Source organism: Miniopterus natalensis, chromosome 2 (assembly GCF_054644295.1).
Source record: "Miniopterus natalensis isolate mMinNat1 chromosome 2, mMinNat1.hap1, whole genome shotgun sequence".
Lineage (NCBI taxonomy): Eukaryota > Metazoa > Chordata > Mammalia > Chiroptera > Miniopteridae > Miniopterus > Miniopterus natalensis.
In genome coordinates, this window is record NC_142082.1 from 126,173,265 (window position 1) to 126,184,806 (window position 11,542).

The following is an 11,542-nucleotide window of genomic DNA, read 5'->3' on the forward strand; positions in this document are numbered from 1 at the left end:
CAGGTTGCAGGCTTGATCCTCAGCAGGGGGTGTGCAGAAGGCAACACATCAATGACTCTCTCATCACTGATGTTTCTATCTCTGTCTCTCCCTCTCCCTTCCTCTTTCTCTGAAATCAATATGGATATATTTTAAAAAACTAAAAGATTGATTGCAAATATGTGCATAGCTATTCAGGCAACCAAACCTTCTGCCCCATCATGACAATGCCCCTCCTGAAATCTACTTAACCCGCAGTGGTACCCTATTCAGTTTCTCACTTGAAGATCCAGACCCAAATACTACCAACCAGGCCTGACTTTCTTATGGTTACTGGTACTGATAAGCATACCTACTGCCAGCCAAGAATGATCAACATGGTATGGGAGAAAATTTCACCCCAGAAAACACATAGTCAATATCTTCCAACTTTTGGATCACTCCTAGCTTTATATAATCTAAATTTAGACATGATAAAGGACATTTTTCTATTTTCAATTATAAAGGGAGGACATTATTAATGAACTTAACAATCATCCCTACAGTTCCCCAAGCTAAAAATCTCAACTTCTCCCTTCTTCTCACCTCCACATATCCAACCAATCACAAACTCTAAAACTTGTATCTTCCCTGTCACTCTCCTATTTCATGCCACTATAATTTCATTGAGATGATTAGAACCACCTGCTAATATGATTTACAAGATCCTTCATGGTTTGGCCTTTACCCAGCTCTTTGGCCTCATCTTTAAATTTGGTACTTCCCCTTCCCCTACTATGCAGACCTGCGATACTGAATTACTCTGTCCTGTGATTATATCGTGTTTTACATCCTCCAATCTAAAAGATCTCTAAGTATTTCCTTCCATTTCATGCTAATGTTCACTCATTTGTCAGGTCTCAACTTAGACGTCACTTCTTCAGAAAGTATTCCGACTCCTATCCAACCCACAGTCTGAATGAGGTACCCTTCCTCTCTTCTTGGGAGCTCCCAAAGCATCTTCTATGTTCTTCATCTTAGTTCTTGAATATTGCCATTTATTGGTTGGTATCCTTCACAAGACCATAAACTCTCAGATATCCAGAAACATGCCTGTTTTGTTCACTACTAAATATCAAGCAATTAGCATGGTGCTCTGAACATAATTGATACCCAAAATATATCTGATGAGAGCGAAAGCAAGAAAGAGTAGGTATGTACAAAGGCACATAGGTGAATAAATATAAGATACAAGATTTTTTTAAAATGAGGAAGCCCTGTCTTCCATACTTACAATAATTTTATAAAGGGTTCAGACTTGCCTGACTTAAATTTGCAACATTTCAAAAACTCTGTTTAATAGAAAGTACATAATAAAAGGTAAACTTGGTAAATATATAATCCATAAGCTATTAGTGCATCTTATTTAAATGTATATAAAAATATTAGATCACTATTCTTTAAAACTGTAATAAGGTGACTGCAGATCCAACTTACTAAAATGACAAAATTTTACACAGTCATTCATCCAAAGCAGTCGATATCCTAGAAAAATAAAAAGCTGCTTGTTCCCCGATACGCACTTAAGTCACCGATACCCAGTGACAAGCAAAAACAGTTTGCCTTGGGACCAATGCAACGATCCAATCTCAATAAGTAGAAAGTAATTTGATACTTACTCACATAATACCACATATTTTTCAAGAGAGTCAATCAGTAGTTTGCTATCGCCTTGATGAAAGTGCAGAGCAGGGAGAACGACGTCATCCTTTAGACAGAACACCAAATACGACCAGCCCATACCCTCTTTGCTCTGCTTGATTGATTTCAGGTCTGTCAAACTGAACAGGAATGACCATTTGCTTTTCCCATTTCTATGACTTGCAGTATCTTAAAAACAAGAAAGTAGGGCAAAATATTTTTGTTCACCTTTTTAAAAGGTACTGACAGTGCTCTTCATGACTGCCTAACAGAAATTTGTTAACCCTAGGGAATGACTATACCATTCATGTCACCTATGGCTTCCACCTGTATTAAAAATGGCAACATATATTTTCTTAAAAGAATAATTTTTCAAATAATCATCCTACTGTACACAAATTAAAAAGGTTATCCCCATTTATTTTTTAATGTAATTTTTTTATCTTTATTGTTGAAAGTATTACAGATTTCCCCTTTTTTCACCCACTGATCCCCTCCACCCAGCATCCGCCCCTGCCCCCCACCAGGACTTCTCCACACTATTGTCTGTGTCCACAGGTTATGCATATACTCATATAAGTTCTTTGATTAATCTCTTCCCCACACACACTCTCCCACCCCAACCTTCCCTCTGAAATTCATGAGACTGTTCCATGGTTCTATGTCTCCGCATCTATTTTGTTGATCAGTTTATTTTGTTCATAAGATTCCACATGAATGAGATCATGTGATACTTGTCTTTCTCTAACTGGCTTATTTCACTTTGCCCAAAATGAATATGGCTTTGAAAACAGGCTGGCTGGATTCAAACTGCAGTACCACAATCTTACTAAGTGGATGATTTGGAACAAATAACCAAATCTGAGCCTCAGTTTCTCCATCTGTAAAATGGAGATAATTATACTTACCTACCAATGTTATTCTAAGAATTAAGAGATAATACCTGTCAACTAACTAGATACAGTACAAAGTATATAGCAAATACTCAATAATGTTAATCTTTCCCACTCCCCTAAATATGACTGGTACAGTGCTCTTGGACAATCATTTAAAACAAAAAACAAACACAAAACCTTTATTTCCCTCACTTCCTTTTGCAATTATTTTTACTAGACTAATTGGTGAAGGTATGTAGGTATAAAAAATAATATTGAAGTGAATAGACTTTTTTTTTCTTTTTTTTTCTTTTTTGGGGGCAAAAACCCAAAGAACAGTGCGGAATTAAGGGTGAAAAGATAACTAAGTTGTGAATGCTTCAGAGAGAATGAATATATTTAATCTTCCTGCTAAATCAATCTTTTACTAAATTAAGACCTCATTTCAAACCAAACTATAGTTATGTAAAATAAAGCATTTTCTGAGTTTGTGGGCTGTTTATAGAAGCTTTAAATCCTAAGTTTGTGAGCAATATCATAATTGATAACAAGCAACTCAAAGATTATCTACTTCAATAAAAATTTAAAGGAAAAATGTTTCTTTTCATTAATAATTAATTTCCAATCTATTTATAATTTCTAATCACTTTAACATTTTAACTCAAACATAAGCATGTCATGTCTCTGAAATTTTAAAAAATATTTTCCCCAATGCTATTTCCTAAGAAGTGTTATTCGAGCTCTTCATTAATTCCACCCAACATTATCAATTCTACAAAGATGAACTGCATAGATGATACATGCTTACAGAACCTGATCAAAGGGTAGATCAACTGATGTTGACCTGCATGTATATCACCTTCTTATAGTCAGGAACACTAAAACACCACCACCTCTGACAAGATCTCAACTGACACAAAGAAATCTACGGCTTATAGAAACCACTACCTGCAAGGAATGCAGGCACCATCACTATGTCATGGACACTTTAGCAAGTGTCATTTCAAAGAAACCCAGAAAGGCTAAAGTAGCACACCAGTTGAAATGGTGAGCTTATATCTAAGGTTGGTACTAGATTAAGTGCCATGTGCCCACCTGACCACTATTCATCATGTTTTACTGGAATTTATATTACAGAGCTTATAACACTACTACAAGCTAATACCAAAGTGAGAACAATTCTACAATTCCAACTTCTTCATGTATCATTTAAGTGTGAATATACTTGGACTACCTAGGAAGGATACATATTACTTTATTATCTGCAAAGACCAAAAATATTTTCACTGAAAAAGAGCAATGGAATAAACAATTCTCTAAATAAAATTCTTAAATTACACAAAAAGTATTTAACCCAAATTAATGTAAGAAAATCATGTGGAGAATATTAAATAACACATGCAGGTTACATGAATTATCAGGTGTCTGTGCATATTCAAAACTAAAAATTTTGCATAGATTTTTCCCTCGGTAATGGAAGAAACACATTACATATTAAATAAAACAGAAAATGCGTCACACATTTCATCACTAAAAATGCTGATAAATGATGAGAGAAATATTACAAGTCAATTCTAGAAGTCCCTTTATGAGAACAGGAACTTCATTTTGTCCCAACTATATCCCCAGGTCCTAGAAGAGTGACTACCACATAATAGGTACTCAAAGATGTGTTGAATCAATGAATAACCTAACACCAAATCAACATAAAAGTAATCTGCAGTTTAATCTATCACCAAAATAACTAACCAGAAAAAGAAATGGTTAAAAAGAAAAACAGAAACCAAGAGTTAGCTCAAAATTTCCTTCTTTCTCCTTACAGAAGGGTTAATAAAACTAATTAGTTCTGATGAACTTACGATGTTACCAAATACATGTAAAAAACATCTCCAACACACTGACATGGGAAAACTGGCCATAACAAAAGAGTAAAACAAAAGAGCTCAGTAAGTATCCCTGTCTTAAATAAAATTAACTAACATCAAGAACATGGCATTTTAGATGGTTTTGGAGAACATCATGGCAGTCTGTTGTTTTGGGAATATGTATTTTCAAAACATTTGATCTGCTACATAAAAACAAAGATTTAGCAGTAGAAATTCTTATGAAATATAAAGTTAAATAAGTCTTCAATAGTCAACTTTTTAAAGGTTTGTCCCAAGTTTCCTTTGTGAATCACCAAAAAAAGTAAAAAGTAAAAAAAAAAAGGGAAGGTTATAATAAAAATTTTATTTGAAAAATATTCTTTTTAAAAATATAAAAATGTTTTTAACAAAAAAATATATATATATATATAAATGTTTCATAATGACACTATTTTGAATTTGGAAACATCAAGCCTAGAAAATGTCTTCTTTAGGAAGGTGTTTTGATGAAACATAATCAGATGAGAATAGTCTAGGACAGGATGGAGTGGGACAGGCTACATGGCACTTCATAACTCCAGGTTTTGTTAAATATGTGTATGCATACTGAGCCAAATTGTTCAAAGTATTTCTTACTGCAATGCACAATCATAAATTTTTTTAAATACTGGGGGGGGGGGAAATATTCTTAACTTTTATATATTATAAAATAAAGTTATGCTCTTTACTTTGTAAGTCACAATGCATGGCCAAGCCAAGTAAGCAGTATTTACATCTGTGGTTTTTTGCTAAGCGACACAGTGGTTCTCAACTTCACACATTTATATCACTAGGAGAGATTTTGAAAAATACAGATTCCAGACTCCATCTCCAGAGTATGATTTAATTTGCTGGATAAAAGCCAGGCATTGGTATTTTTTTAAGAGCCTTTTTCCCAAATGATTTCAATGTGCAGCCAAAGTTGACAACCACTATGCTGAAAAGATCTTTAGCCCTGGCCGGGTGGCTCAGTTAGTTGGAGCATCATCCTGTACACCAAAAGGTTGTGGATTTGATTCCCAGTCAGTCAGGGCACATACCCATGTTGCAGGTTCAATCCCAGATGAGGGCACATACAGGAGGCAATTGATCAATGTTTCTCACATGGATGTTTCTCTTTCTCTCTCTCTCAAAAAATAAGTAAATAAATAAATAAAAAGATCTTTATTGTCAGACTATGCTTTTCTCATCAACATAATGCTTCATTCTATGAAATTATGAAAACTCCTTTTGCTCATTCCTGTAGCCTGACTTTTTCATTTTCAAGGATTTAACATTAGGCAACAAACAAAAAATGACAATTCACAAAGATCTAGAGAAGTAAAAAATCCCTCACATGCCAAACAGACTAAAATCCTATGGTTTTATCTTTCCTTAACACTTGGCATTGTTCTGGTTAAGAACCTCCCCTCCCTTTCAGTAGAAAGGGAATTCCAATAAATAAATAAATAAAGTAAAAGAGAGACACACACACATGCATGAACCAATTACTGTCCGTATCTTGTGAATTACTATTTCCTTAACTGCCACTGTTTCAAATGATACAGTTCAAAATGTAACTATTATATATAAGAATAATTCCCCAGGCCATATAGGAAAATCAATTTTACTTAGTAACAATGCTATATATATCAATACATATTCTAATAAATTCTGGCCAGGTTTTTTTAATCTGGTAAACATGGATAAATTCCTGTATCAGACCAAAATCATTAAAAGATATACTTTTACTTATAAACACAGAGGAAATCAATAGGAAAAAAACATTTTAACTCTATACAAGTGTTTAATATTTTTAAAAGCAATCAATCACAAATAACCTGGCCACATCACAGATGGGCTAGCTAGACCATATTTGGAGTAGTATATGTGTTCTATCAGGCTGTTAGCTTGGCTCTTTTTTGTTACCTACATGTAGATAATTACCACATAGCAAACAGGTTTAAATATATATGTATATATGTATATATGGGAGAATAGTCACTGAACATGTATAAAAGGAGACTGCAATGAGCTGTGAAGATCCCAATAAACACTGAAATTAGAATGGGATGGTTTAGCGGTATACTCCATCTCCCCCTGGTGCTTTAGGATGAAATAACATTTTTTTTTATTCTACTAGATTAAGAAAAATGTGCATGAGAGACAGCCAGAGCAATTTTCTAAAGTGTTTCTATTTTCTGCCATTAATAACTACAAAACAAAAAAAGTATTTTTAAAGCCTTTTTATGAAGTCACAACCAACAAAACAAAACAAAAAAAGAGATGAAAAGGGAATATAAAATATGAGTTATGTGTATCAAAGCATCCTTCTTCTCTGAGGAACATTAAAGAACTTTCTTTGCACTTTTGTTTATATATTAGTGTAGCAAATCAGTTTAAGATTTCAAAAGATTTAATTCATACCTCCATTGGTATGCGGTTTCTTTTTAAATGAAACTGTATTAACCATGTCCCACTCTGCTTCGTAACTGTTTACATGTTCCGGTCCTCGATGAGCTCTTTCTTTTGGGGCCTGGGTCCATTCTACAACTGAACTGGAGTCCTAAAATAATTATAACATATAAAATATTTAGAGTCTAAAAGTAGAATTCAATTTCAATCACTATCATCTTCTCAGTATCTATATAAATTTTGTACATTGTGGCAGGTGTCGCTGGTGGGAAAACACTATTTTCTATCATTTTCTCCCTTACCCATCTTTACCAAAAGCATAAGAAAGGATTACACAGCTCTCCCTCTCAGGAGCACACCTGGGCCTTTCCTATCCTCCTCTTCTTCCCCCCAGTCATGTTACCTTTGTCTTTCCCTCCAAGCTACAAGGGCCCTTCTTTTGCTTCTGTAACTTGTTTCCTGAGCCTACCCAACCCAGCTGGCTCACTTCTACTACCTTTGTTCTCTGAAAAATGAGTAGCCCAAGGGAAAGGCCTAAATTTCAACACCAAGGATCCCCCAAGGACACAGCCTAGCCAGGTCACTCTGAGTCCCAACTATTACCAAGCCTACCCATACCTAGAGAGTATACTCACTTTTCTGTATGTGCTGTTAAATATGAGCACTACAAAGATCACCAAACATCAGGTAAAGGTCTATACAAAAGACAAAGTCCAAATGAAACAAGGGGGGAATAGTCAATTAGAGGAAGTAGACTATCTAGAGACATGAAAGTGATACCATTGTAATTAACTAGTTATTAATAACAGGAAAGGAGCAAAGGAAAGGCCAAATATTATAGGCATGCCATTTGGGCAAGCTTTGCCAGGAAGCTGCAGTTTTACACTCCCCAGGGATCCACCAGTCCATTCCCTGCAGATCAATGGGGTAAGGGACTGAAGGGGAGGCATAGATGCATGCCCAATAAAGTTGGGGTGACATAGGGAAGGTATCTGCCTGTCAGTCATACCTGGGAGCAGGTCATTGACCAGAATGGGCATGGTCACTGCAAGCATGGAAAGATTGGAGATACTTAATTTCCTGAATAAAGAAAGTTGCTCTCCTGCTCTCTTGGTTGACTCTTGGCTTGCGGGGCTCTTGCTCCGGCTTCCTGCATTTGCCCACATGGCCCACAGCCACGTGGATCCCACACATGATAGACTAAAGGACTGCAACTAGCCTTATGCTGAACTGGAGCCGGCTGCAATATGGAACAGAAACTCTGGACACTGGCTTTGCTTTTAGCTCTACTGAACCCCCAGCTACATTTCTTCTATGACAGGATTAAGGGAAATAGGACATTAGAAACACAGAGACATAATTCGACCCAAAAAAAAAAAAACCACTTACTCAAGTGTGTGTGTCTCAGAAAATACTTTTTCTTGAGATATCGTAAGGACTCCACCCCCTAGCACTCAATGGGGAAAGGGATACCCCAACTTCCCCAGTAACAAAAGCATCTAAAAAACTATCCTTAAACTCCTAAGGAATAAGGAAGGATATTACATCCACTAAGAACAGGATGCTGTGTTTAAAAAGGGGATGAGACAAGCCAGTAAGCCTGGACAAGTGGAATAGGGAAACTAAGACAAATAGCTGAACAAACTGGAAGAGCAATTTACAGTAGATACAGGTCACCTCCCTAGAAATAACATCTAGGCCTCAGTCGTATTTCAGCTCCAGGCCCAGAAACGCAACAAAACCAGGTGAGCAACATCAGGACCAACTGCAATGGCTAACAAACGATCCCCTGCCCTGGAACTGACCAATCAACGGAGACCACAACCCTGAAGGAACACACCTAGAAAACTGATGAATATTCTGCTGAAACCCTCCCCCCTAAGATATCCACCTGCAAGAAAGAGATAAAAGCCTCAAGACAAAGGACCCAGCTCTTGTACTCCCTCTGGGGAGCAGGCCCCACCATTCCCTTGCCTGCCTTCTTCCCCCAGAGGCATGCATCCCCTGAACTCCAAGGGACCCCATAAGACTTGCAACCAGGGGAGCAATGGGCAGTGGCAGCTTGTCCCAGGCTAACCCCTGAACCTGTCCCCAAAGCCCCCTTTTCTCTCACTTCCCAGAGAGCCAGGGCAGCCCAGCTTAGTCTCCCGTGGCTGCTTCTTCATAAGCCCTTTCTTGTTTTCCTGTCTCTAGCTTTAATAAACATTCCCTCAAAGTCACCTAGATGCATGTTGTGAAATTTTTTGTGCAGAAAGTCAAGAACCCACACACTACTGGCTGCCCTAGGCAGACCCACTCAGGGTCATGTAACCTGTCTGGTAACAGGGAGAAGGGAACAAACAATACAATGTCTTAGAAATTAAAACTAAAATAAAACTTAAAAAGGCAATAAAAAAACTAGAAGATAAAACTGAAGAAATTGCCCAGCCGGGTGTGGCTCAGCGGCTGAGTATCGACCTAGCACCTTTTTTCTCAGGAAGCATAAGAACTACACCAAAACAAGGGTGTAAACCAAAATATGTAGATAACAGCATAGGATACAAAAAACGGGGATTAAAATATGGGAAAGAGGCAAAAAGAATTCCCAGGATAACTTGCTGCACAGCAAACCAAAAAAGCAACCAGTTCAGAATGAAGAGTGTAAGACTCTGGGAGAAATGTCTCTATGAAGATGAAATTAAAAAATCATATGATTAAATACTTTGAAAAGAAACATGGACAACTGAATCAGAGTTTCAAGGTGAAGGTGAATTAGAGACAACAGAGAGCTAAATCTCTACCTACCATAGTGAGAAGTCAATACATGATACAGATGTTAAACATGAGTTATTATAAAACCCAGTGATTCTACTCCTAGGTTTTCAAGAGAAAATATATATCCACACAAAAACTTGTACATGAATGTTCATAGCAGCATTATTTATATTAGCCTAAAAGTAAAAACAACCCAACTGTCTATCAAATAATGAATAAACAAAATGTGGGATACCCATAAATGCAGTATTATTCAGGTGGAAAAAAGAAAACGAGAGATACTATAATATAGATGAACTTTGAAACATTATGCTAAATGAAAGAAGTCAGTCACAAAAGACCACACATTGTATGATTCCATATAGATGAAATGTCCATAGTAGGCAAAGTCAGAGACAAAGTAGATTAGTGGTTGCCAGGGACTGGAAAAAGAGGGGATTGGAGAATGACTGATAAAAGGTAGTTTCTTTTTTGGGACTGATGAAAATGTTCTAAAATTAAGATCTTGGTGATGGTTGCACAAAACTGTAAATATACTAAAACCAATGAATTATACACTTTAAAAGAGTGTTATGGGCCCGGCCAGGCGTGGCTCAGTGGTTGATCAGACCTAGGATCCAGGAGATTTTGGTCTGATTTCCAGTCAGGGCACAGGCCCGGGGTTGCGGGCTCGATCCCCAGCAGGGAGCATGCAGGAGGCAGCCGATCAATGATGACTCTGTCACCATTGATGCCTCTCTCTCTCCCTCCCTCCCTCCCTCCCCCTTCCTCTTTCTGAAATCAAAAAAGATATATATGTATTTTAAAAAGTTTTATAGTATATGAATTATATCTCAAGAAAGCTGTTATTTTTTTAAATGTCATAACTTTTTTTTTTTAATGTCTTTATTGATTTCAGAGAGAGGAAGGGGGAGGGAGAGATAGAAACATCAATGATGAGAGAGGGTCATTGATCGGCAGCCTCCTGCATACCCCCTGTTGGGGATCGAGCCTGCAACCCAGGCATGTGCCCTGATCAGGAATCAAACTGCGACCTCCTGGATCCTAGGTCGATGCTCAACCACTGAGCCATGCCAGCCAGGCTGGCATAACTTTCTTGAGTCATATATTTTTTCCTTAAATACCTTTCCAGCATAGAGAATACTAGAAGAATCTAATGCATCATCCAATGGTCTCCAATCCACTATCACTTCAGCATCCTAGAGGGGGGAAAAATTAAGAATTATATTTACTATTCAACAGTATCTTAAATTCTTAGTCACCTATTAATTCCCTAAACCCAAAATGAAATTTTAACCTCTTAAATATTAGCACTTTAAATATGTAATATCATATGTAAACTACTATTAGACAACCAATGTTATGTAGATTTCAAAACTCTGCCTACATTTTATTATAAAAAAATGTATTACTGCAACTTTTACGTATGTTTTTAAGTATCCCATGCCATTTTACTGACTTATCTAAAGTATTTTATTTCTAACACCATTTCATGTTAAATTTATAACCACTGTTCAATTACATAATTTTATCTTACACACAAAATTCAAACTTGCTGATAATACCCCAAAGATGAGCTACTACATGAACAATTATTTTAACAAATCATTTACTGGAAACATACCTTTTCTAAAACACGTAATATTCCTGAAATCAAGCTGTCTTGATCATTGGTCTTTCCAGAAGATGAGTGAATATAGACTCCTTCCTGTTCATATATAATCTGAAACAGCAAAAATAAGATTAATCACACCATTTTATTCAATACTATTCCAACATCAGTTTAAAAAAATTGAGATTTTGCTATAATGCCTGAACCAAGTTTCTGATTATTTCATATATAAATGTATTATTTTTAAAATAGCACTCAGACTTAAGAGCACGTCAAAGAAAAATAAACTGGAAGCTTGCTTTGTTATGCATCAAAGTGTTGAGTTTAGTGATTATCACAATCTT

General features: G+C 36.4%; 1 protein-coding gene across 1 annotated transcript in view; it reads right to left on the reverse strand.

Moving 5' to 3' along the window:
* The window catches only part of TBC1D15 (TBC1 domain family member 15), a 44,321-nt gene extending 33,004 nt beyond the window's left edge, over nucleotides 1–11,317 (reverse strand). The window contains exons 1-4 of the mRNA XM_016198979.2: nucleotides 11,211–11,317; nucleotides 10,711–10,785; nucleotides 6,845–6,983; nucleotides 1,638–1,848 (exon numbers count right to left, since the gene is read on the reverse strand). Coding sequence (XP_016054465.2) covers nucleotides 1,638–1,848; nucleotides 6,845–6,890 — 257 coding nt within the window. The 5' untranslated portion in view covers nucleotides 6,891–6,983; nucleotides 10,711–10,785; nucleotides 11,211–11,317. The remainder of the gene's footprint in view (nucleotides 1–1,637; nucleotides 1,849–6,844; nucleotides 6,984–10,710; nucleotides 10,786–11,210) is intronic.
* Between the last annotated feature and the right edge of the window lie 225 nt (nucleotides 11,318–11,542).